The 27137-nt window shown below is 50.0% G+C and overlaps 1 protein-coding gene across 1 annotated transcript in view; it reads left to right on the forward strand.

The window, feature by feature from the left end:
* Disc1 (DISC1 scaffold protein) overlaps positions 1–27137 on the forward strand; it is a 298193-nt gene that overhangs the window by 226631 nt on the left and 44425 nt on the right. Inside the window, exon 10 of the mRNA XM_045148675.1 lies at positions 16398–16458. Within this exon, the coding sequence (XP_045004610.1) occupies positions 16398–16458 (61 nt within the window). The remainder of the gene's footprint in view (positions 1–16397; positions 16459–27137) is intronic.

Below are 27137 nucleotides of genomic sequence, written 5' to 3' on the forward strand. Positions count from 1 at the left end.
AGGGACAGGTCTCTGTGCAGGGGCTATGTAAGTAAAGACACTGATCTTAGGGACAGGTCTCTATGCAGGGGCTATTAAAGCAGAGACACTGCTCTTAGGGACACGTCTCTAGGATGGGGATTGGAAACAGAGACACTTCTTATGGACACGTCTCTATGCTGGGGATATGGAAGCAGAGACACTGGTCTTATGGACACGTCTCTATGCATTGGCTCTGGAAGCACAGACACTGGTCTTAGGGACAGGTCTCTATGCAGGGGTATGGAAACAGAGACACTGGTCTTAGGGACCTGTCTCTGTGTAGGGGCTATTAAAGAAGAGACACCGGTCTTAGGGACAGGTCTCTATGCAGGGGCTATGGAAGCCGAGACACTGGTCTTAGTGACAGGTCTCTATGCAAGTGCTATGGGAGCTGAATCATTGGTCTTAGGGAAAGTTCTCTATGCAGGGGTATGGAAGCAGGGACACTGGTCTTAGGGACTGGTCTGTATGCAGGGGCTATGGAAGCAGAGACACTGGTCTTAGGGACTGTTCCCTGTGCATGGGCTCTGGAAGCTGGGGTACGGGTATCAGGGACATGTCTCTATGCAGGGGACAAGGAAGCAGAGTCAGTGGTTTTTGGGAAATCTTTCTATGCAGGGAACATGGAAGGAGAGACAGTGGTTTAGTGAAATGTCTATGCAGGGACTATGGAAGCAGGACAATGGTCTCATGCACAGGTTTCTATGCAGGGACTATGGAAGCAGAGACACTGATCTCAGGGACAGGTCTCTATGCAGGGACTATGGAAGCAGAGACACTGGTCTCCGGGACAAGTCTCTATGCGGGGGACCTGCAAGCTTTGTCACGGCTATCAGGGACATGTCTCTTTGCAGGGAACATGGATGCTGGGTAATGGGTGTCTGGGAAAGTTTTTTATGCAGGACTTTGGAAGCTGGTCACGGGTATTAGGGACAGTTCTCTATGCCGGACCTATGGAAGCAGATACACTGGTCTTAGGGACAGGTCTTTATTCTGGGGCAGTGGAAGCAGAGACACTGGTCTCAAGGCCTGGTCGTCTCTATGATGGGGATATGGAAGATTTGTTATGCGTATGAGGGACTGTTCTCTATGCAGGGGACATGGATGCCTGGTCACAGGTTTCAGGGATAGTTCTGTGTACTGGGACCATGGAAGCTGAGTCATCGATATCAGGAACAGTTCGCAATGCAGGGGACATGGAAGCAGATACACTGGTCTTAGGGATAGTTCTCTATGCAGGGGCTATGGAAGCAGAGACACTTATTTTAGGGAGAGGTCTCTGTGCAGGGGTATTAAACAGAGACACCGATCTTAGGGATGGGTCTCTGTGCAGGGGCTATGGAAGCAGAGACACTGGTCTTAGTGACAGGTCTCTATGCAAGGGCTCTGGAAGCTGAATCATTGGTCTTAGGGACACGTCTCTATGCATGGTCTATGTAAGCAGAGACACTTGTCTTAGGGACAGGTCTCTATGCAGGGGCTATGGAAGCAGAGACACTGCTCTTAGGGACTGGTCTCTGTGTAGGGGCTCTGGAACCCGGGGTACGGGTATCAGGGACATGTCTCTATTCAGGGTACATGGAAACAGAGTCATTGGTCTTAGGGAAATCTTTCTATGCAGGGAACATGGAAGTAGAGACAGTCGTTTAGGGACATGTCTATGCAGGGGCTATGGAAGCAGGATAATGGTCTCGCGCACAGGTCTCTATGCAGGCACTATGGAAGCAGAGACACTAGTCTTAGGGACATGTCTCTGTGCTGGGGACATGGAAGCAGAGACACTGGTCTTATGGACATGACTCTATGCTGGGGATATGGAAGCAGACACACTGTTCTCAGGGACAGGTCTCTATGCAGTAGCTCTGGAAGCAGAGACACTTGTCTTAGGGACAGGCCTCTATGCAAGGTCTGTGGAAGCAGAGACACTGGTCTCAAGGACTGGTCTCTATGATGGGGATATGGAAGATTTGTTATGGGTATGAGGGACCATTCTCTGTGCAGGTGACATAGATGCCTGGTCACGGGATTATGGGATAGTTCTGTGTACAGGGACCATGGAAGCTGAGTCACGGATATCAGGAACAGTTCTCAATGCAGGGTACATGGAAGCAGAGAGACTGGTCTTAGGGACAGTTCTCTATGCAGGGGCTATGGAAGCAGAGACACTGGTCTTTGGGACAGGTCTCTGTGCAGGGGTATTAAACAGAGACACTGGTCTTAGGGACACCTGTCTCTATGCAAGGGCTATGGAAGCTGAAAGATTGGTCTTAGGGACAGGTCTCTCTAGGGGCTATGGAAGCAGAGACACTGGTCTTTGGCACTGGTTTCTGTGCAGGGGCTTTGGAGGCTGGGGTACAGGTATCAGGGACATGTCTCTATGCAGGGAACAAGGAAGCAGAATCATTGGTTTCAGGGACATGTCTCTGTGCAGGGACTATGGATGCAGGACACTCGTCACATGGACAAGTGTCTATGCAGGAACTATGAAAGCAGAGAAACTCGTCTCAGGGCCAGGTCTCTATGTGGGGGACATGCAAGCTTTGTCACAGCTATCAGGGACAGGTCTCTATGCAGGGTACATGGAGGCTGGGTCACAGGTATCAGGGACAGTTTCGTATGCATGGACAATGGAGGTGGTCACGGGTATCAGTGACATTTCTCTATGCAGGGGCTATGGAAACAGAGACACTGGTCTTAGGGACAGGTCTTTGTTCAGGGGCTATTAAAGCAGAGACTCTGGTCTTAGGGACAGGCCTCTATGCTGGGGCTATGGAGACAGAGACACTGGTCTTAGGCACAGGTCTGTATGCAGTGGCTATGGAAGCAGAGACACTCTTCTTAGGGACAGGTCTCTATTCAGGGGTTATGGAAGCCGAGACACTAGCATTAGGGACAGTTCTCTATGCAGAGGCTATGGAAGCCGAGACACTGGTCTTAGGGACACATCTCTATGCAGGGGCTGTGGAAGCAGAGACACTGGTCTCAGGGACTGATCTGTGTGCGGAGGATATGGATGATTTGTTACGGGTATCAGGGACTGGTCTCTATGCAGGGGACATGGATGCCTCTCCACGGGTCTTAGGGACAGTTCTGTGTACAGGGACCATGGAAGCTGGTTCACCGGTATCTGGGGAAGTTCTCAATGCACGGGCTATGGAAGCAGAGACACTGGTCTTTGGGAAAGGTCTCTATGCAGTGGCTATAGAAGCAGAGACACTGGTATTAGGGACATGTCTTTGTGCAGGGGCTATTAAAGCAGAGACACTGGTCTTAGGGACAGGTCTGTAGGCTAGGGCTTGGAAGCAGAGACACTGGTCTTTTGGACAGGTCTCTATGTAGGGGCTATGGAAGCAGAGACACTGGACTTAGGGACAGGTCTCTATGCAGGGGCTGTGGAAGCAGAGACACTGGTCTTTTGGACAGGTCTCTATGTAGGGGCTATGGAAGCTGAGACACTGGTCTTAGGGACAGGTCTCTATGCAGGGGCTATGGAAGCTGAGACACTGTCTTGTGGACAGGCCTCTATGCAGGGGTTATGGAAGCTGAGACACTGGTCTTAGGGCCAGGTCTCTATGCAGGGATTATGGAAGCCAAGACACTAGTCTTAGGGCCAGGTCTCTATGCAGGGGCTATGGAAGCCGAGTCACTGGTCTGAGGGACAGGTCTCTATGCAAGGGCTGTGGAAGCAGAGACACTGGTCTCAGGGACTGGTCTCTATGATGGGGATATGGAAGATTTATCACGGGTATCAGGGACCGTTCTCTATGCAGGGGACATGGAAGCAGAGACACTGGTCTTAGGGACAGGTCTCTATGCAGGGATTATGGAAGCCAAGACACTAGTCTTAGGGCCAGGTCTCTATGCAGGGGCTATGGAAGCCGAGTCACTGGTCTGAGGGACAGGTCTCTATGCAAGGGCTGTGGAAGCAGAGACACTGGTCTCAAGGACTGGTCTCTATGATGGGGATATGGAAGATTTATCACGGGTATCAGGGACCGTTCTCTATGCAGGGGACATGGAAGCAGAGACACTGGTCTTAGGGACAGGTCTCTATGCAGGGGTATGGAAGCAGAGACACTGGTCTTAGGGATATGTCTCTGTGCAGGGGCTATTAAAGAAGAGACACTGGTCGCTAGGGACAGGTCTCTATGCAGGGGCTATGGAAGCAGAGACATTCTTCTTAGGGACAGGCCTCTATGCAAGGGCTGTGGAAGCAGAGACACTGGTCTCAAGGACTGGTCTCTATGCGGGGGCATGGAAGATTTGTCACGGGTATCAGTGACCGTTCTCTATGCAGGGGACATGGATACCTGGTCACGGGTTTCAGGGATAGTTCTTTGTACAGGGACCATGGAAGCTGGGTTACTGATAGCAGGAACAATTCTCAATGTAGGGGACATGGAAGCAGAGACACTGGTCTTAGGGACAGGTCTTTATGCAGGAGCTCTGGAACAGAGACACTGGTCTTAGGGACAGGTCTCTATGCAGGGGCTATGGAAGCTGAGAGACTGGTCTTAGGGACAGGTCTCTATGCTGGGGTGTGGGAGCAGAGACACTGGTCTTAGGGACAGGTCTCTGTGCAGGGGCTATTAAAGTAGAGACTCTGGTCTTAGGGACAGGTCTCTATGCTGGGGTGTGGGAGCAGAGACACTGGTCTTAGGGACAGGTCTCTGTGCAGGGGCTATTAAAGTAGAGACTCTGGTCTTAGGGACAGGTCTCTATGCTGGGGTGTGGGAGCAGAGACAATGGTCTTAGGGACAGGTCTCTATGCAGGGGCTATGAAGCCGAGAAACTGGTCTTAGGGAGAGGTCTCTGTAGGTGCTATGGAAGCTGGGTCACGGGTATCATTGACAGGTCTTTATGTAGGGGACATGGAAGCTGGGTCATCTTTATCAGGGACAGGTTGCTATGCAGGGGACATGGTAACAGAGACACTGATCATATGGTCTGGTTTCTATACATGGGAGATGGACGTTGGACCTGGGTATTAGTGGCAGGTCTCTATGCACGGGATAAGGAAGCAGTAACGTTGGTCTTAGGGACAGGTCTCTGTGCCGGGGACATGGATTCTGCGTCACGGTTGTCAAGGACAGATTTCTATGCGGGGTCATGGAAGCAGAGATAGTGGACTTATGGACAGGTCTCTATGCAGGGACATGGAAGTTGAGTCATTGTAATCAGGGACAGGTGTCTATGCCGGGGACATGGAATCAAAGACCCTTGTCTTAGGGACAACTCTATGCAGGGGACAGGGAAGCAGAGACACTGGTCTTAGGGACCGGTTTCTATGCAGGGCACATGTGAGTTGGGTCACGGGTATTAGGGACAGGTCTCCATGCAGCGAAAAACATGCAGAGACACTGGTCTTAGGGACCGGTCTCTATGCAGGGGACATGGAAGCTGGGTCACGGGTATCAGGGACAGGTCTCTATGCAGGGGACATGGAAACAGAGACACTGGTCTTAGGTACAGGTGTCTATGCTGCGGACATGGAACCTGGGTCACGTGTATTAGGGTCAGGTCTCTATGCAGCGAAATGATAGCAGGGACACTGGTATTAGGGACAGGTCTTTATTGTGGGGACATGGAGGCGGAGACAATGGTTTTAGTGACAGTTCTCTATGCATGGGACTTGGAGGCTGGGTCATGGGAAACCGGGACATGTCTCTATGAAGGGACATGGAATCAGAGGCACTATTCTTAGGTTCAAGTGTCTATGCAGGTGCTATGGTTGCAGAGACCCTGGTCTTAGGGACAGGTCTCTATGTAGGGGACCTGGAAACTGGGCCTCGTGTATCAGGTACAGGTCTCTATCAGGGCACAAGGAAGCAGAGATACTGGTCTTAGGGACAGGCCTTTATGCAGGGGACATGGATGCAGAAACACATGTCTTATGGGCAGGTCTATGCAGGGGACATGGAAGCTGGGTCACAGGTATCAGGGACAGTTCTCTATGCAGGGTCATGTAAGCAGAGACCCTGGTCTTAGGGACCGGTCTCTATGCAGTCGACATGGAAGCTGGGTCATGGGATTCAGGGACAGGTTTCTATGCAGTGGACATGGAAGCAGAGACACTGGTCTTAGGGACAGTTCTCTATCCAGGGTACCTGGAAACTGGGCCTCGGGTATCAGGGACAGGTCTCTATCAGGGCACAAGGAAGCAGAGACACTGGTTAGGTACAGGCCTTTATGCAGGGGACATGGAAGCAGAGACCTTTGTCTTAAGGACAGGTCTCTGTGCAGGGAACATTGAAGCAGAGTCACTGGTGTTAGGGATAGGTCTCTATGCAGGGTACTTTGAAGCAGAGACACTGGTCTTTTTGACAGTTCTCTATGCAGGGGACATGTAAGCTGTGTCACGGATATCTGGGACAGGTCTCTATGCAGGGGACATGGAAGCAGATACACTGGTCTTATGGACTTATTTGTAAATGGACATGATGGCAGGGTCACCAGTCTTAAGGATGGACCTCTATGCATGAGAAATTGAGAAGAGACACTGGTTTAGGGACAGGATGCAAGGGACATGGAAGCAGAGACTCTGATCTCTGGGATATTCTCTATGCACAGGAGACAGAAGGAATAAACTTCTTTTAAAGTGAAGTCTTGGGATGGAGAGATGGTGTATCAGTTGAGCACTTGCCTGTGAAGCCTAAGGACCCCGGTTCGAGGCTCGGTTCCCCAGGTCCCACATTAGCCAGATGCACAAGGGGGCGCACGCGTCTGGAGTTCGTTTGCAGAGGCTAGAAGCCCTGGCGTGCCCATTCTCTCTCTCTCTCTCCCTCTACCTGTCTTTCTCTCTGTGTCTGTCGCTCTCAAATAAATAAATTAAAAAAATTAAAAATAAAGAAGTCTTTATGCAGGAGACATGGAAGCTGAGTCAAGGTTCTTAGGGATAGGTCTCTATGCAGGATACATGGAAGCAGCGACTAGAGTCTTAGGGATAGGTCTCTATGCAGGATCATGCAAGTAGAAACACTGGTCTTATGGACAGGTCTCTATGCAGAGGACATGGAATCAGGGACACGGGTCTTAGGCACAGGTCTCTATGTAGAGGACATGGAAACAGGGACATGGGTTGTAGGGACAGGTCTCTATGCAGGGGACATGGAAAGAGGTACACAGGTCGTATGGCCAGGTCTCTATGTAGGGGACATGGTAGCCGAGACACTGATGTTAGGGACTAGACTCTATGCAGTGGAAATTGAAGCAAAGACACTGGTCTTAGAGACAGGTCTCTATGCAGGGGACATGGATTCTTAGACATGGGTCTTAGGAATAGGTGTTGTAGTCATGTTCCCATTGCTGGTAGAAATTACCCAACCAAGAGAAGCTTGTGGATAGATGTTTTCTCTTTCTCTCTCTTTCTTTTTTGTGTGCCTTACTGGCCTGAGGGGAGCTCCATGACGACAGGATAAATGTTGGCATGAGCAGAGCGTTGACTTCCCTTTCTGGCCAACAGAAAGTGTACCGTAGCAACGTGAGAGTGTGCCAGCCATTGACAAGTGGACAGTGGCTCTAACTCCTGTAAGCCCAGCCCCACCAATACACCGCCTCCAGGAGGCAATAATTCCCAAATCTCCATCAGCTGGGGACCTAGCATTCAGAACAACTAAGTTTATGGGGGACTCCCGAATCAAACCACCACATTCCACCCCTGGCACCCATAAACTGATAACGATTCATGCAGTCAGTCCAACTTTAAAAGTCCCCATTGTTTTTACAATCCTTATGATGTTCAAACATTCCCATAATCCAAAGTCTTTTAACTGAGCCATAATACCAAAAATTCCCTCCAAAAACCATAATGGCACAGAATAAACTGTCACACTGCAAATAATAGCATTGGGCATAGCAAATAAATATTCAACCCATACCAGATTTAAAGAGTGCAAATAGCAAATGCTGTAGCTCCAAGTCCAACAACTCATGTCAGTGACAAATCTCCAAGTCTGATACATCGAACCAGCAAGCAATTCTCTGGAGTTCCAATTCTGCACCCCCAGCTAGGCTACTCACAGTCCTGGGAAACTTCATCTGGGGCTGGCAGTTCTCCTTGGCAGCCAACGCGTGGTCCCGGCATCTCCACTGGGACTCCACTGCAACCCATGGTTCATCCTCATAGCCCCATGGGTTCTCCATGCAGGCATCCAGCAAACCTGCTTCTCACTGCCCATGGCCATTTCCAAAACACAAGACCATGTTGCAAACTCAATGACCCTCTCTTTCCTACATTTCTTATACTCCACAATACCAGGTAGGGTGCCAATTTATTTATTTATTTATTTATTTTTAATTTAAAATTTTATTTATTTATTTATTTGAGAGTGACAGACACAGAGAGAAAGACAGATAGAGGGAGAGAGAGAGAATGGACGCGCCAGGGCTTCCAGCCTCTGCAAACGAACTCCAGACGCGTGCGCCCCCTTGTGCATCTGGCTAACGTGGGACCTGGGGAACCGAGCCTCGAACCGGGGTCCTTAGGCTTCACAGGCAAGCGCTTAACCGCTAAGCCATCTCTCCAGCCCAGGTGCCAATTTATTAATCTAGGGGGGAAATAATACAGACTTTGAAGAAAACTTGAGCACTCAGGCCTCTTCAAAAAGAGTCTATATTCTTCCTGTTGCCCCAGTGCAGTCAGCTGGCTTAATGTCAAAGGTTGTAATCTCTCAGTTGCAGCTAAACGGGCAGCAATTCACCCTATGATTTTTTTTTTTTTTTTGTGTGTGTGTGTGGCATATCTCTCTGCTCACACCAGTTCATTTCTACGCAAAGCAAACCTGCACAACTTCTCAGGACATTGGGATAACAGCAAGCTTTGAACAAACATCTAGCCCGGTCCCAGCAAAGCTCTTTCTCACCCTCATAAGACCCTTATAAGCCAAATCTCAGTCCAAAGTTCTTACTGCATTCAGGCCTCTCAAGTCTGACCAGAATAGTTCATCAAGCTGTACTTACAGCACTGGAAGTCATCTCTTAGGTGAAGGTTTCAAATCTTTCCACATTCCTCTTGATAATCAGCTCCAAAAGGCCAGGTTTGAATTTCTGGTAGAAATCACCCAAACTAGAGCAGCTTATGGGAGAAAGAGTTTAATTTTGGCTTACTGGCTCAAGGGGGGAAGCTCCATGATGGCAGGGGGAAATGATGGCATGAGCGGAGGGGGACATCACCCCCTGGCCGACATAAGGTCTACTGTAGCAACAGGAGAATGTGCCAAACACTCACAAGGGAACACTGCCTATAATACCCATAAGCCCGCCCCCAATATCAGATTGCCTCCAGGAGGCGTTAGTTTCCAAATCTGCATCAGCTGGGAACCTAGCATTCAGAACACCTAAGTTTATGTGGGACACCTGAATCAAACCACCACACCAGGTCTCTGTGAAGGGGGACATGGAAGCAGAGACACTGGTCTCGGGGACAGGTCTCTATGCAGGGGACATGTAAGCAGAGACACTGGTCTTAGGGTCAGGTCTCTATAAGGGAGACATGGAAGCTGGGTCACGGGTATTAGGAACAGGTCTCTATGCAGTGGACATGGAAGCAGAGACACTGGTCTTAGGGACAGGTCTCTATCCAGTGGTCATGGAAGCTGAGGCATGAGACTTAGGGTCAGCAGCTCTATGTTAGCTCTGGTGGCCACAGCAGAGGCACGTGAAGATGGGAATGACAGTAAGTGCCAGGGTCAGCTCTGTGAGCCATCCTTTCTGCTCTGCTCACAGGTCAGTCAGCTTTAGCCTCACAGCTTTGTGAAGCAGAATGTGGCTGCCAGTGCCCTTTCCTGATTCCCTAAAGCTGGCCCTGGAGACCCGACTCTTCCTTGGTCAGTTCGAACATGAACCAAGGCTGATGACCTCAGACCTGGGCAGAGGAGGTAAGGTGCCACTTCCACAAGGATGTGTTGATCAATGGGAGAGCAGGTGAGGGAGACCAGTACCCCCAGGAGGAAGGCCTATTTTCCAGAAGAGGGGTAGAGTGTTAGATGGAAATTGTGGTGCATGTATGCAGTTCCCTGCTGATTGTTGGGAGGAAGCTCCCAACCACAAGGAAAGAGTTCTTGTGGCTCACAGTCTGCAGGGGAAGCTCCATGATGGCAGAGAAAGCCTGCTTGGCAGAGGCTGGACGTCAGCCCTGCTACGGCAAGTAGAGAACGGCAGCAGGAGAGTGAGCCAAGCTCTGGTGAATGGGGGAGCTGGCTGTACCACCCCAAAGCCTGCCCCCAGCGACCCACCTCCTCCAGCAAGGCTCCACCTCCCCCGTTGCCATCAGCTGGCAACCCAGCGTTCCAATCACGTGGGCTTGTGGGGCACCTGGTTCAGACCACACCGTGGAGGAGGTGGGCCCAGCTGTGACGCTGCATGTGTGTGCGACAATAGTTGGAGGTGTTCAGAGCCCCCATGCCAAGACCCACTGACACAGGGAGGAAGTCTTGGGGCTGGCCCTGGCTGTCGGTGGGGGGGTTCCCACAGCAGACACAGGGGAAGGAGTGGCCTGGTTCTCCACAGAGATTTGTTCTGGGCCCAGTGCTGCCTTCTTCCCAGCATCACAGGATCTTCTCCTGGGGTCCTAGCACAGAGAAGCCCTCTGTCCCTTGCAAGTAACCACAGCCCCTCCCAGACATAGACCTTCCGGGTAGCACGCCCACAGTCCCCGCTGCAGAAGGAGAAGTGAGCTCTTGCCCTCTGCAGCGTGAGGATTCCTTCAGTGAAATCCATAAGTTAGGCATCGTGGACCTGGGCCACAGCCTTGTGCCTAACACTGAACTCTTTTCTTTTTTAATTTTCTTCCTAAATCAGTTCTCCTCAGCTTTTAATTTTCATCCTCAGAAGTGATTTCGGGGAGCACTGCGAGAATTCAGCACAATAACATGCAACAGCAACGCGTCCCACCAGCAACCAGCATGGTCTTGCTTCCCTTAGCCTAGGGGATCAAATGAGAATTGGGGCTTTGTTTTCCCAAACCAGATATGTGAGAAGATAGTATTCCATTTCAAAAAGACAGTTGTTCTGTTTGTCAAAAGAATGAAGAGAAGTGAATCCGCATACATAGGTACACATGTCTAAGGGCATGTAAGTATGTGTATGTGCAAATGCACAGATTACACGTGCATGTAAGAGTCCATGTACACAGGTGTGTGAACATGCATGCACATGTATGTATGTGGTACATGTTTGCACACATGTTATGCCTATGGGTGAGAGAAGAAAGAAGAAATTAAAGAGAAAGACTGTATATTCTCAGATGCACCTAACTAGCTAAGGCAAATAAATGTGCATTCTAAGCAGTTTTTGAAATACTGTAAATAAATCTCCTGGTCACAAGCTCACCATTTATGTGCACTGGAAAGCCGGAACCAGGCCCAGGAGCTGCTGTCGGCAGGGGTTGCCAAGGGCCAGCCAGTCTTTCCATCTAGAACATGTGGCCAGGGCTCAGGAGTGCGGCTGGAAGGGAGGCTGCTCAGAGTCCACTCGCTGAGTTCTCTGACCTATGCAGACCGCGAGCCGTTGGCTTTTGTTTAGTCATCGGCTGCTCAGTTGTTAGGCTGTGTTCGTCGGCGTCGGGAGATGGCGTAGGTGCGGGTCAGATCTGGCAAAGTGAGAATCACCAAGGCACGTGACACCCAATTAGCTGGTGACAATCGCCGCAGGTGGTGGGGCAGCGGACGTCATCTGTCCACTGTGTAGCCTGAGGGGTCACGGCCCATCAGCTGGTTCCTGAGCCGGCGGGGCTCGTGTGCCCCTTGGTGCTCTGGTCCTCCTGTCCACTTCCTGTATCTAAGCAGGGGCTGCTTCTTGGCAGTGACCCTCTGGCTGGTCTTTCAGGTGTGCCCTGGATCAGGGACAGCGTGTCAATGTGACTGTATGTCCCCCATAGCCTCGGGGATTCGTGATTAAGGCTCAGCTTCTTACTTAACTTCCGAGCAGCCTGCTGGAGGTGACGTCACTGGGGCAGACCTTGTAGCGGAGCCCTAAGGAGTGTTGAGAGTGAGCAGAGGCTCCGGCTGTTTGTGGTACTGGCTGTGTGTGGGGCGGGTCTCTGTGTTCGGATCTGTGGGAGTGCACCAGCTTCTTCCACGGATGGTGTTTCCCTGGATTTCCGTAAGTTGCTTCTGGTCGGATGTTTGTCCGGCAGCGGGAGAGTAACTGCAGCAGACCCTCGGGTGGAGCTGTGGCACTGGGGTCATGCAGGAAAGCTCCAGCCAGGCGCTGGGTCACGGGCCAGGCCTGTGGAGGCGACGTGGGGGTCTTGGATTTATTTTCTTCCAGGATAACTGGGTCTCAGGGAGACACAACAGCCGTGAGGATGTTTTCACACTTGGCTCCTTGGCGCTTTTTCTGGTTTGAAGTTCTGCATTTTCATTCGTCTTACACAGGAGACTGGAAGGGTTCACCTCCACGTGTAACTGGTAGTGTGGATTCTGTGTTTCTGGATGGGCCTTGTCCTCTAGAGAACCCACTGTGCTTTACCAGACACAAGGCAAGCTTGGGGAAAATGATTTGAAAACTCCTGGGATAGAAAGTGATCCGACAGTCAATGCCCAACATTCTGCAACACACATCTTATTTTCTGTGCAAAGCCTGGTCGTGAACCAGTGATCAGGGAAATCCCTTTAAGACCTCTGGTCAGTCCATTCTTTTAAGAGTCACTCTCACCTCTCCAAGGCACCCAGGAGTGGTGCTACCTGGAGCAGCTCTCACTGAGTGCAACTCTTGTTTGCGTGGTCCCCTATGTGGCTGGTCCTGTCACTGGCCTGGTTTCCTTAAGCCCAGCGTGCCATTCTCTGCATTCCTGGGACCAACACGAGCTCCAGCATGTGATGAATGTGTTTTGTGATTGTATGAATGAGGGTCAGCTGGAACCCCAAGCAACAACCCTCTCTATGTTACCACTTCCCTTCATCCACCAGAGCCCACATGCAATCATTTCCCTCTTCTCTGTAAATCTTTCATATCAAAGGACAAAAGAGAAAAAATTAGTCACCACCTGTGTCTGGAGCCTTGCCAATGGGCAGAGAGTCCACTTGGTGATGACTGATTTGGCTCCAGCTCTGTGAAATCTACAGTGAATAGCCAGAATCTTGGGAGGGTGGAACACTGCTAGCTCTGAGATCCTCCTTTGAGAGCCCCATTCATTCCAGAGCCTGTATACCTGGGGGCAGCATGGGATGGAACATTCAAATGAAACCTGTTTGCAGCCACATATATGCAACACTTTGTGTGGAAAAGTGAGCCAGTGCAGGTAGAAACATTAAAAATATAGGGCTGGAGAGATGGCTTAGTAGTTCAGGCATTTGCTTTTGAAGTCTAAGGACCCAGGTTCAATTCCCCAGGACCCACATAAGCCAGATAGATGCACAAGGGCACACATGCATCTGGAGTTTGTTTGCAGTGGCTGGAAGTCCTGGAATGCCCATGCTCTCTCCCCATTCCTCTATCTCTTTCTGCTTGAAAATGAATAAATAAAATATTTTAATTTTTTTTTCGAGTTAGGGTTTCACTCTAGCTCAAGCTGACCTGGAATTCACTATGGAGTCTTAGGCTGGCCTCGAACTCATGGTGATCCTCCTACCTCTGCCTCCTGAGTGCTGGGATTAAAGGTGTGCACCACCACACCTGGCGTTAAATAAAACATTTTAAACAATTTAGTCATCACCACCTACTTCAAACTCACTTTCTCCCCCCCCCCCCACATATATAGTACAGTTATAGTTTACTTTATGTTGGTATAGTATAGCATTCTCCCTATGGTGTGTATGCAATGAGGTTTCTATTTGTTGGTGGCTGTTCTTTGCAGCTGGTTAGTTGATAGTTTTGTTGTTTTGCATTTGGGTGTACATGTAATTCGCATGGGTGTGTGTGCAAATTCATGTGGAAGCTAGAGGTCGATCCCAGGTATCTTCCTCAATTGCTGTCCATCTTATTGTTTGAGACAGTCTTACTGAATCTGGAGCTCACTGATTTAGCTAGCTAGCCAGTAAACCCCAGGGGCCCTCCTGGTTCTGCTTCCCCAGTGCCGAGATTGTGGGCATGCGTTGCTATACCCAACTTTTATGTGGGTGCTAGGTATTCAGGTCCTCATGCTTGTGAGACAAATGTTTTATTGACTACACTATCTCCCTAGCCCCTTGTATTCTAGTTTTTTGTTTTTCAGCACAGCGTCTGACCTCTTCTGAATTTACTGTATTTGAAATCTAATCATTTTGTTAGCTCTGGAAGTTTATGTGTTCATTCAATGTGCCTTCACTGAGACCTGATCATGAAACTCCACATAGATCATTTGGGGAAAGTGGTAGCAATATTTGAGCTCTGGCAGGGTAGCCCGTTCCTTTAGTCTTGAAGTCCCACCACACGCAGCACATGGGGTCTGTTATGTGGGCCAGCTCCATCCAGTGCCTGCAGCTTTCTCTGTCAGATGTTCCTCATTCCTGGGGTCTCCAGTGAAACTTAGGCTTTGCTGTCCAAGCTTCACATGTCAGCCTCTCTGGCCCTTCCTTGCAATGTGTTACCTGTCTTCACGGGCTTCTCTGTGGAACCTTGGTGCAAGCCTCTACCATCCTGTAACTCTTGGATTATGCATACCTGCAAACCGTGTGGACAATGCACAGATATGCTGCCAGTTCAATATGCAGTCTGGCCCTCTTGGCATCTGAGTGTCTGCACAGCAGAACAGGGAAAAATGCCCCTTTAGATGGTCTTGTTTGAACAAGGTGCCCTGGAGGCTCTTCCTTCTCAGGCACTGTTTTCTTTAAAGGAAAATCTTTCATGTGCCCTTTCAGTTTTATGTGTCGGAGCCTTTGATGGTGGTGTTTGTACTTTGTGTTTAATGGGGATTTGTCCATGGTCACTTTGCTTTTTGTCCCACTGCCACTTGTCTATTTCATTTTATCTTTTTATTTTTGAGAGAAAGAGAGAGAGAGAGAGAGAGAGAGAGAAAATGAGCATGCCAGGGCCTCCAGCTGCTGCATGCCAACTCCAGGTGAATGCGCCCCTTGTGCATGTGACATTGCATGCTTGCGTCACTGTGCGTCTGTCTTACATGGGACCCGGAGATTCGAACGGGAGGTCTTAGCCATTGCAGGCAGGCGCCCTAACCATTAAGCCATCCCTTCAGCCCCGTTTTGTCTATTTTATTCACAGACATCTTATCTGTGACATTAAATTAGCTCATTCCCCTTTCCTTGCCAAACCCCATATTTCAGCATCTTTCTACTATACTTTTTGCTTGGAATTCTTACTGTAAATCTCCCTGTAGCTGCAGTGCAGTGAGCAATATCATGCTATAACCGATATGCTAGGCTGTTGTGATGGCTTAAATGTAAGCTGTACCCATAGTCTAAGTGTTTGAGATTAAGCCTCTTGGTCTGGAGCTATTGAAGACTTTGGGAGGTGGAGCCTGCTGGAGAAGGTGTGTCCCTGGGGGTTGGCCTTGTGGTTTATTAGCTCAGTACACTGGGTGTTCAGAACCAGTTCACTCAGACAACTTTCTTCCTGCTGCTGTGATAATATGTGACCTCCTGGCTGTCATGATGAGACTTTCCCTAGAAACTGTAAACTGAAATAAACCCTTTCTGCCCATAAGCTAGGTAATAGTCTAAACATTTCAGAACTCCTGAACAGTACCACCAGCTGGGGACCAAGCATTCAGGCACATGCTCATATAGGGACCATTCCCCATTGCAACTGTAACAAGGAGTCAAACGTCTACTATGTAATTTCTTAGCAGAAGCATTAGTCTGATAGAGTGGATTACTTCTAAACACAAAATATTTTTCTTCGATAGAGACGCTGGTCCTGTGGAAGGAAGGTGTAGGCACACAGAGTAGTGGACTGCCAGTGAGCTATGTGTGAAAGTATCAAGTCAGGGTGGCTCAGGAACATTACCGCATGTCTGATGCCAGCTGTATGTGCATTGACCCCAGCACCCTTGCCAGTGCATGACTCCAGGCAGCCACTTGGAAGCACTAAGTGTTTTCCAAACATAAGATGTTGTGATTCTTACACTCTTAACCATGATCTTTTGTTTTTGTTTTTTAGATGAACAGTTATGTGTTTTTTAAATTTTTTTGTTGTTTATTTTTATTTATTTGAGAGTTACAGATAGAGGGAGAAAGAGGCAGAGAGAGAGAAAGAGAGAGGAGGAGAGAGAAGGGGAGAATGGGTAAGCCAGGGCTTCCGGCCACTGAAAATGAACTCCAGATGCATGCACCAGCTTGTGAATCTGGCTTACGTGGGTCCTGGGGAATAGAGCCTCGAACCAGGTTCCTTAGGCTTCATAGACAAACACTTAACCACTAAGCCATCTCTCCAGCCCAACAGTTATTTGTTGTTGTTCTATTTGGCCGTGTTCACATTCACATTGGTTTTCTGTCTTGCAGAAGCAAGTGTGAAGGAGAATGCCATGAAGTACATGGGAACACTTGGGGAGCAGCTGCGCAGGTAGGAGTTTCTGCATTTCAGACTCCATGGTGCGTCAAGTGGCCACAGGATACTACGGATTTGCTAAGTCAAAGGAAAGGGTTGAGCCAGGCGTGGTGGCGCATGCCTTTAATCCCAGTACTTGGGAAGCAGAGGTAGGAGGATCGCTGTGAGTTTGAGGCCACCCTGAGACTACATAGTGAATTCCACGTCAGCCTGAGCCAGAGTGAGACCCTACCTTGAAAAATAAAAAAATAAAAATAAAAAAGAAAGAAAGAAAAGGGGTGCCAGTTACTACAACGAACAAAGAAGAATATGTAAACACGCTCTGACTCCCCAGGGGAAGGAGCAGGTGCCATGCCAACGTGTCTTGAGCCCAGGCCTCCTCGTTTACAAAGCAAATAGATGAAAATGTTTAAAAGCATCTTGGGGAGAATATGAGAGAGGTTTGATGTCCCAGAGAAAAGGAGAAGAGCCTCTTTCGTATGTTGGATTCAGAAGTCACGCTGTGGTCTGCTTTTCCTTTCTCCCCAGCGTCTGAAGGGGTTTTAAGGATTGTAGAAAATATACCTCATCAGTTCTGTCTTGAATCCTGAATCAAAACCAGCGTGAAAATTCCTGGTTGCTTTTGTCTTTTTTTTTTTTTAAAACCCAATTAGGAATTCAGATTCGAGAAGCATTAGCATGTATGCCACAGCACGTCAAGCTGTTTCTGGTTTTCATGGATGTCTACTTCTGGAAATGAATTCCAGCCGCCAGGATCTGTTCCTAATTAAGGAAACAAGTTGGAGAATGTAGTCTGAGCTTTTCTTCCCTGGGAGCCATTTGGTTTTATGGAAACGTTTTGCTACTATTTTGGAAATTGTTAAGTGGCTCTGGATAGCTTTGCCTTAAACCTCTGTGCGCTGGGACAATGGCATCTTCTCTCACGCGGCTTCTCCCAGGAGAGATGCAGGGTGGAGCTGCCCAGCTGAGCTTCATTTCCCAGGGGGGCTGGGGGGGGGGAGCCAGGGTTCATCCCGACGGTGCAGGGTCACTCTTAATTTGGAAACCAAATCCTCCCACCCACTGCTTGAGCATTCTCATTTTCTGACGCCTCCCCCCTCCCCCCCCCCCCCGACTCAGGAGGAGCCGTGACGGGCTGGTGGGTCAAGTCTGTGCCAGTGGGTCAGGGGCTCAGATCTGAGACTGGCCTTTTTGCTCAGCTAAGTGCAGTTTCTGACCTCCCCCCTCCATCTTAATCTCCTCTTTTTAGGCACACACCCCACGTGTGCCGTAGTCACATTAGGCTCTTGGGCTGTAAATTGTCACCCCGCCAGCACGAGCGGGTGGAAAGACACTTGCAGCAACGGAAGCTCTATACCAGTAAACTGCCCAGCCTCAGGAAAGCACCTGCAGTCTTTTGCCACCGCCCTGGAGAAATGTGAGGAAATCCATACGGAAGGCATTAGCTCTCTGCCCCTCCTGCTGTACCGTCAAGGCTGAGTGGACAGTCACACCCAGAGCTCACCCTCCCGCGTGTGCTGGCTGGGTCTGTAGCCACCTGACCTGTTCCTGGAGGGAAAAACCAGCTTCAAGCTGGCTCTGATTGTTCCTGAGTCCTGTCAGTTTTGTCTGTTTGTTACCCACCTTGTCTTGCCTATGTAAACAGGCTCTATATGCATGAATCACTTTGTGCATCTGGCTTTATGTGAGTACTGGGGAATTGAAGCCAGGCTTTGCAAGCAAGCACCTTAATCATTGAGCCATCTCTCCATCAATCTCTTTTAACCTCCCCAGAACCAAAGAATGTGCCTCCGCAGCCCCACGGTCTCTGTATGGGGCTCCTTGTCTGGGGTTGTTTTGCTCAGAAGTGTTTCCTCAGGGATTTCCTGGGGCAGGAGTCAGCACCCTGAAATCATGCTGCGCGAACGGCTCGTTAAATGACTGAGTGAGTTGCTGTTGTCTTTGTTGAGGGTGGAGGAGGGTTTGGTTTCGCTCTGGGTTTTAGAGGATTTCATCTACCCTGGTGGGGAAGGCGTGATGACATGGCCAACCATGTGGCTGGGGATTCTCACATCAAAGCCAGATGAGGAAGAGAGAACTCAGGCTGAAGTAGCTATAGCCTTTAATGCCCACCGCCAGCAACCCATTTCTAGCGAAGCTACACATCTCAAAGGTCCCACAGCCTTCCAACACAGAGTTACCACTGAGGACCAAATGTCAAATACATGGGCCTATAGGGGACAGTTAGCATTCGAAGCATAATGATGAATGAATAAGTGATAAGTCGATGAATGAATAATGATGATTTAAACTGCTCAGTCTCAGCTCTCATCATCTTTCACCTTTCTCTTTGCCCACTCAGCCACATAGTGTCCCAAAGAAACCATGCTTTGTCCCTTGAGTTCATCTCTGTCAGTGCCCAGAAGCCCTCCCAAACCTCTCAGACTACGATGGTAGCCAGCTCTCTTGTCCCCACCCAAGAGGCTCTTTCCCTGCCTGTATCCGGTCGCCAGCAGGCCTGGCTGTGATGTCTTTGAACCTGTGGTGTGCAGAAACCACAAGGCAGAGGGGCAAGGGCAGCTGGGGTGGTGTCTGCCCCCTGGGATCAGCCACCAAGGAGAACAAGTGTACATTACAGAACGTGCGGTGACCGCCAGGCCGTCTTGGGACAGTGCTGACCCCTCAAAGATGATGGCTGCTCTCATATACTCCGCATTCTCCCAGACTATCCATCACCAGAATCAGCTTCTTACCCACAAGCTGGTTCTGAGCACCCAGTGCAGGCAGCCTGGTGAGAGCACCGCTCATGTTGCAGGATGGTGACCGAGCGAGGTGGTGGATGCAGCTGGAAATCTTGGTTCCCTCTGTCCAGTGTCTGGAGCACCCTGTGGCCTGATGGGTTTGGAAAAGAAGCAGCTGGAAACCTTGGGTTGCTCTTGTCTAGGAGGGCGCTGTGGGGAGCTGTGGCTGTTACCTTCATGTGCTGGGGCCTCACACCCAACCAGAAGCAGCATATGGGGGAAACAGTTTAACTTGGGGTTTGCGGTTTTGAGGGGAAGTTTCTTCTTGGTGGGGAAAGCATGACAGGGCTGAGCAGGAAGCCTGGGCCACATCTTCTCACAGCAGCAGGGGAAGGAGGCAGTGTGGATGCGCTAGCTAGCCACCACCGGGTAGGGCTGGACCAGTGAACATTAAGGTCCACCTCCAGTGACACACCTCCTCCAGCAAGGTTCCACCTCCCAAACTGCCACCAGCTGGGGAACCAAGCACGCAGAGCACACGTTAATGGGGGATGTCTAACACAAAGCACCACACACAAGGGTCCCGGGAGTTTACTGGCCAGCCAATGTAGCTTAATTGGAGAGCTCCAGGCCAATGATAGACCCTGTTGCCGTGTGTGTGTGTGTATGTGTGTGTGTGTGTGTGTGTGTGTGTGTGTGTGTGTGTATAGACACACAAGCTCTTGTCCGATGCTCTCCACACACATGCACATATGCACGTACTGGCATACACACATGCACCTGTACACACATGAACATGCACACAGGCGTTAAAAACAGACTCTCTGGATTCAAATGTAACCACTTATGAGCTGTGGTTCTTCACTAATATGATAAACCCTCCAAGGCTCTGCTTTCCATCATAAAGTGGAAATTCACAAAAAAGGGAAAGGATGCTTGGACACAGTGATGGCTGGATAAGTGGTAGCTGTTGTTCACCAGTAGCAGTACGGCACCACGAGAGTGTTGAAGTCACCTCCCGCCGTGGGAAGCAGCCCTTGTTTGACAAAAGCGGAGGAGACCTTCCGTCTTCTTGTACTGCTCATGGCGAGCACTCCAGCTCCGTATTATCTGAACGCTCTTCTCTCTCCACTACCCGCCTCTGCCCAGCTGTTCTCGGCTCCCGCGGGGCGGAAGGAAAGATAGAAGGTAATTGCATTCTCGTCAGTGGCTGTGACGGAGGCTGAGAGCCTGCAGGGCTCCCCGCCCACAGCACCTGCCAGCTGAGACCCCAGAGTCACCCAGTGGCCTCCATAGCACGCGCCTTTCAGTGGAGTTTGTGAGACCCAGAGCCCCGAGCCGGCGGCTTACAAGTACGGAGGTCAGCTGGTTCCTGGTTCCGGGAGCTCTTAGCCTTCACCTGGTGACCCTCTGTGGACCTCAGAACACCTAGGAGGATGGCAGCTGCATGGATCGCCTCCCTCTCGAAAGTTCCCTGACACAGCAGGAGAGTCACCTAGAGAAGAACGTGGCCGGGCAATGAAGCAGGGTCGGAAGAGAAGCCCTGGGTGTTGCTGTCACGAGGGAAGCTAGGTGACACTGGTGGTTTCAGGTCTCAGTGTCTCAGAGCTGGGAGTTGGAGTCCATGTGAGGAGGGGCTGAAGCAGCTGCCATCTTCCTTGTCACTGAGGTTTCAACCCTTATGTACACGCGGCAGTGTTAAGATAGCCTACGCTACATGATCTTCCTGGAGAGACACGAACAAACATCTATTCATTCCACATAGGGCACGGATGACAGATCAGAGAAACAACCCCGTCCGTGTCCATCAGTGGACCAGTGAGTTGAACGGGCTTGTGTACTGGAACATGGGCAATTTACAGGCATGGCCACCACTGGAGAGAGTCACCACTAGCAATTACTAACAACTTACATAGTCTCGGGAAGGGGCAGCATGTGCGAACCTCTCCCTGCTTTGAGAAAGGAATACCAAAGGTGGGGCTGGAGAGATTGCTTAGTGGTTAAAGGCACTTGCTTGCAAAGCCTAATGGCCTGGGCTCTATTTCACAGCACCCATGTAAAATCAGATACATAAAGTGGTGCATGCATCTGGAGTTTGTTTGCAGTGGTGGGAGGCCCTTTATGCCCACACTCACTCACTATCTGTATCTCTCTTTCATTCATACACACACACACACACACACACACACACACACACACACACACATATATCAACCAAAAAAAGAATTCCAAAGGTTCTGATCTCATAAGACTGTCAAGCAAGTGATCACAACTGCTCTGATTTTAAGATGGCACAGGGCTGGAGAGATGGCTTAGCGGTTAAGCGCTTGTCTGTGAAGCCTAAGGACCCCGGTTCAAGGCTCGGTTCCCCAGGTCCCACGTTAGCCAGATGCACAAGGGGGCGCACGCGTCTGGAGTTCGTTTGCAGAGGCTGGAAGCCCTGGCACGCCCATTCTCTCTCTCTCCCTCTATCTGTCTTTCTCTCTGAGTCTGTCGCTCTCAAATAAATAAATAAATAAATTTAAAAAAAAAGATGGCACAGGCCCTGTCATGCTCAGAGGACAATCCCACAGATCTTCACAGTGGTACACAGTTCAAGGTGCCTGTTATGTGTTTTAAAACCCGGTTGAGGAGGTTGCTCAGTGGTCAAAGGTGCTTTCTTGCAACCCTACCAACCACAGCCCAGGTGTTGTGCACTTGCTGAAGTCAGACACAAAGTGGATGTGTGTCTATGTTCCCAACATACATATGGCTATGGAAGGCAGAGTCAGGAAAAGCTCATGGGTCAACTAGACTATTAGGCATGAAACAAAGCAGCAAAAGAAAATAACAAAGGAGCCCCTGTCTCAAGCACAGTTGAGGGAGAGGACAGACACCTGGGGTTGTCCTCAGACCTTTATACATGCACGTTCACACACACACACACACACACACACACACACACACACCACACACCAACATGTGTGGATACATACACTAACATAATTTTTTAGAAAGTGAATTAAAAACAATTATCATTGCTGGGTATAGTGGTACATGCTTGTAATCCAGCTCTTGGGAGGTGGAGGAAGGTGGATCAGGAGTTCACAGCCAGCATGGGCTACTTGAGACCCTGTCATAGACAATCAGTGATTACTAAGCAATAGGGAGTGTCTGAGTTGAGATGAATCTAACAAACTCAAAGAAATTTCTAGCTTGAGTGTTTTTGATACATTTTGGCTAGGAATTGAGAAACCTTTCAGAAATATTAATTGCATATCAAGAGAAACCCCAGTAGGTAGAGAAGGAGACCTTTCATGACTCAAGAAAGTGATGTTGACGAGCCGGGCGTGGTGGCACATGCCTTTAATCCCAGCACTCGGGAGGCAGAGGTAGGAGGATCACTGTGAGTTTGAGGCCATCCTGAGACTACATAGTGAATTCCAGGTCAGCCTGGGCTAGTGAGACCCTATCTCGAAAAACCAAAAAAAAAAAAAAAAAAAAAAAAAAAAGGTGTTGTTGAGACAGTATAATAATTTAATTTGCTGGTGTGGCATAAACCTGTTAGAAACAGACGCAGAGTTTGTGAGTGTTGCTGCTGGTCGGTTCTCAGATGTCTATTTTAGCAACTGGACATTTCCAAGGCTACCAGTGACCCTGCCCGCCCCCCCCTCCCACTGGTGATTATGTGCCACCGCCATGGCAAACCCAGGCCAGGCACAGCACCATGCTCAGCGGGTTCTGTGACTCATTTTGCTCCCTCTCTCTCCTGCCAGTCCCCTCCACCAGTTTACGTCACATGGCAGCTGGAAGGACATCAGTGATGAGGGGGTGAGTCACGGATGTTGAAGATGCTGGGGTGCATCTCATAATAGCTGGAGCTCACTTTAGCATGGCTCTAAGCTCCTTATCAAGGTCACCTCAGGCAGAAACTCGTTCCTCTCTGTTGCCAGTGACGTGAACATGACATTTCTCGAGCTGAGAGAATTTTCTGTGACTGTATTGTGTGTTAAGTCCCAAAGGAAGACTTCACAGCCATTCATCAGAATACACAGCCCTTTTAGCTCTGCTTCTTAAAGAGCAAAGTCCCCAGTAGAAATCTTTCATGAACTGAGCTGAAGATGAGAATCATTGAGATGATGACATGTGACACGTACACACAACAATGGGTTTGTTATTTTCTTTGTTAGCCTGTGGATGTGATACTAAGTGATAATAAGGATGCCCTGGTTACTTGCCGTGACTTCAGGGTAACTTTGCTCCACGACGCACACTGGTGACAGTACTTTGTAAATGAACTAAGGCTTCTCCTTGCCTCCCTCCCTCCCTCCCTCCCTCCCTCCCTCCCTCCCTCCCTCTCTCTCTCTCTCTCTCTCTTTGTGTGTGTGTGTGTGTGTGTGTGTGTGAGAGAGAGAGAGAGAGAGAGAGAGAGAGAGAGAGCCCGCGTGCATGTGCATGTGTACCCAGGTGCCATGGCATACGTATAGAGGTTACAAAACAACTTAGGGTGTGGGTCATTGTTTGAAGTAGGGTCTCTTGCCCTAGGTGCCCACTGGGGTCTAGATGCTCATACCACAACTTTCCATGGGCTCTGGGGATCTAAACTCAGGGATTCCCGCATGCATGCCAAGTGCTTATCCACTGGCCCACATTCCTCTCTGCACTGAGCTATGTTCCTTTCTTGACTTCCTTTCTTTTTTTAATGTGTGTCCATGCGTGTCCAGTGTGCACACATGGGTGTGGAGGATGGAGGACAGTCTTGGGTGCTGCTCTTCAGATGCTGTCCACCTTTTTTAACACAACATCTCTCACCAGTCTGGAGCTCACCAATTAGGCTAGGCTGGCTGGCCAGAGAGTCCAGGGATCTGCCTACCTCTGCTTCCCCAGTGCTGGGATAATAGACACGTGCCACCGCGGCTGGTACTTCATGTGGATTTTACTAGGGAACAAACTCAGGTCATCATGTTTGCAAGGCAATCTCTTTACCAACTGCGCCGTCTACCCAGCCTTCTTTTGATTAAAAAAAAAAAAGGTCTTGACCTCCCTCTGTAGCCCAGGTAGACCTAGAACTGGGAGGACAGGCTCTGCGCCATCAGGCCTGGTTCTGTCCATCTTTCTCGGAAGCTCTGGAGGCTCCTGCAGTTTGCAGTCAGTTTTTCTTTGTCCCTCCTTACAAGCAAGGGTGTTACAACAGCCCGCCACACAGCCCTTCCCGTGGCCACGTGCTCAGGCTGCCTCTTCAGAGCTCAGTGCTATGCAGGGCCAAGTGGAAGGGAGGTGGCAGGGAGGCCATGACCCCGTTGGTGGGGCTGGATCAGAGGGAACGTGCCTGTGGGCTGCCTCCCAATCTGCCTCCCAGGTGCTCCTGTACCTTACTCAGAAATAAGCAAGACTACCACAAAAAGACGCGTCCAAGGAAGTGTGGCTTTGTGGGTTGCATGCAGGGACATTAACAGGACTAAGTGTGTGAGCCTCCGTAGGTGCTGACTAGCTTGTGTGTGGAGTAGGACAGAGGCTTTGGAGTGTGTCTTAGAGATACGGAACAGTCTGGTGCCGTCAAGCTTTGTCACTGGGGTGGGAATGATCACTGTGGCATCCACTAACTACAGAGCCGAGGAAATGCCAGGTCCCCTGAGCCCTGCCCTCACCTGCAAGGCCAAGATCACAGCAGGATCACCTCACATGAACCTGCGTCAAAGTGAAGGTCATGGCCGCGGGGTGCCTGGTGCCTCCTGGGCACACAGAGGCGGCTCCATCTGGCTTCTCATCTGGCCTCTACTGCTCCCAGCTCTTCTCATCTAAGGCTCTCCAATGCCATCGTGGTGACTGGGATCTCGAGGCAGCCACTGTGCTGTAATGAAGCTCAGTATAGGGGTACAGCATGTGGGGGACTCGCTGGCAGGTGTGATAGAGCGTGAGGGAAGTGGCCCCCGCTCCCCTTTGCCTGCGTTCCTCCCGTCCCTCCCTGTCTTCTTTGTTCTCCACAAGCGGGGCTTGGTGGGGCCGAGGGCTTGATGACTGCTCCTGCTTCCCCGAGATTAGGTACTGTGTGCTCAACATCAGTGGGGAGCACACACACAAGTAAATATTTGCTTGAGGAATGTCTTTCTGATGCTGCAAGATACGCTTCCTGCCTGGGAGAAGTCAGCCGCCCGCTCCCATTCGCCTCACGTTAGAATCTGGGAAAAATGATCCCCACAGCTAGAGGCCCGTCGTTTGGTACATCCAGCAGAGATAATGTGACCACCACGCAGTGACACTGAACACTGATAAGGATGTGACAGGCTTAGACTCAGTGTCACATCCAGATGACTGGCTGAGAGATGAAAAGAAAACAAAAATTAATCCCCCCGCAGGAGCCTCATGCAGTCTCACTTAGAGCTTGCTCGCCACTCAGCAGTCTGTCTCCTGTTCTCCCATTAATGATCATAATCAAATACCCATGATTGGTTTCCAGCAACCGGGTAATTGCTTTTCCTTCCTCATTTTTGGGATGGGCCTGTGTTTGCCAAGACGGGGGTGGTTGTGTAACCTTTCTGTCCCTGTGAACTCTGGAAGTGGGTTGTGCCCTGCTGCGGTGGATGTTGGGCTGTTTGCTCTCCATGGAGTGAAGGAAGAAAGTCATTTTATTGTGCTATATTTAGACTTCAATTTAGATTTCAGCTGTTATGATCCTCTGTGTGCAAGGACAGATAGAGCCTTGGGTACACAATGCCGTGGCTCACTCTGAGTCTGCTCTGGGCTCTGACAGTCCCCGGATTCCCTCTCAGCCTGTGACCTCAGCAGTGACCAGTCCCCTTAGCATCTTGAGTAGCTGAGAGATGTACCAGGTGACTGGGGGATGGCATATTCTTCACCCACAGTAACCGGCAATGAACTTTGCTCCAGCTACCTTGAGTGCAGTTTGCCTGGGAAGTTCCAGTGTGATCATTGTTTTACACATGTAATCAGCACCCGCAAGCTCTGCACAACGAGAATGTGTCCCGGCCACCAGCGCTGCTTGAGACAAGTGTCCAGAGGCGGTGGATGAACGATACAATGAAAGCAAAAAACGGGTTTGTGGCAGGATTTCTTTCAGATCAAGCCAGAAGGATGTAGGCACTGGGGTGGTGTATTAGGGTTCTCTAGAGGAATAGAATTGCTAGAACGAATTTTTTTAAAAAGGGAATTTATTGAATTAGCTTATGATAGTCTAATAGCATTTGCAGGCCCAAGAATCACGGAACCTGGTAGCTGCTCAGTCCACTGGCCAGATGCCTCAGCAGTCCCGACCCGGCACTGCAGATGATGCCGGAAAGCCTGGAGGCTTCCTGAGGAGCCGCTGGGTTTCGATCCATGCGGGTCTTCAGTTGATGCTGGTCTTCAATCAATCCATGCTGGAAGGTAGCAAGCAGCTCCAGCAGCCACGTGGAAGGCAGGAAGGAGCTCTTTTTACCTAGAGCTTCCTTATATGAAATCCCCCTCTGAGCGGTGTGCCCACTCTGGGGAAGGGCTCACTCTGGGGGAAGGACTTCCTCCTTTAGTTGATCCTTCCTGGAAGCAACCTTCAAGACCCACCCAAAAGGGATTTGTGTGGATTACTAAACAGATCAAGTTAACAACACCTTAACTATCACAGGTGGGGTTTCCTCAGCTGCAGTGGAAGGCCCTACACCTAAGCAGGCTTTCTGGCTGGTCAAGATCTGTAACGAACTGGTCCTAAACTCCAGCGGGTCTTAGAACATGCTTGCCATACCTACCCAAGCCTGTCTTACGTCATTGCGCCCATTCAGATTTCTTTGTGTCTGGGCCCTGCAGGTGCCTGTGGGGCTTGTCTTATTGCTCATAGTGGATGCTCCATGGAGTACTGACAATGACACCACGTGGACATGTTTAACATGCGGCATCTCAGGCACCAACACCTTGATCTGCAAACCAGGAACCTACATTTTAACAAGATTTTCCAAGAAAACTGTAGGCATGTGAATCCCCTGTCCCTCTCCTTTACTTTCAGGA

The sequence above is a fragment of the Jaculus jaculus genome, chromosome 5 (genome assembly GCF_020740685.1).
Source record: "Jaculus jaculus isolate mJacJac1 chromosome 5, mJacJac1.mat.Y.cur, whole genome shotgun sequence".
In the NCBI taxonomy this organism is placed as follows: domain Eukaryota; kingdom Metazoa; phylum Chordata; class Mammalia; order Rodentia; family Dipodidae; genus Jaculus; species Jaculus jaculus.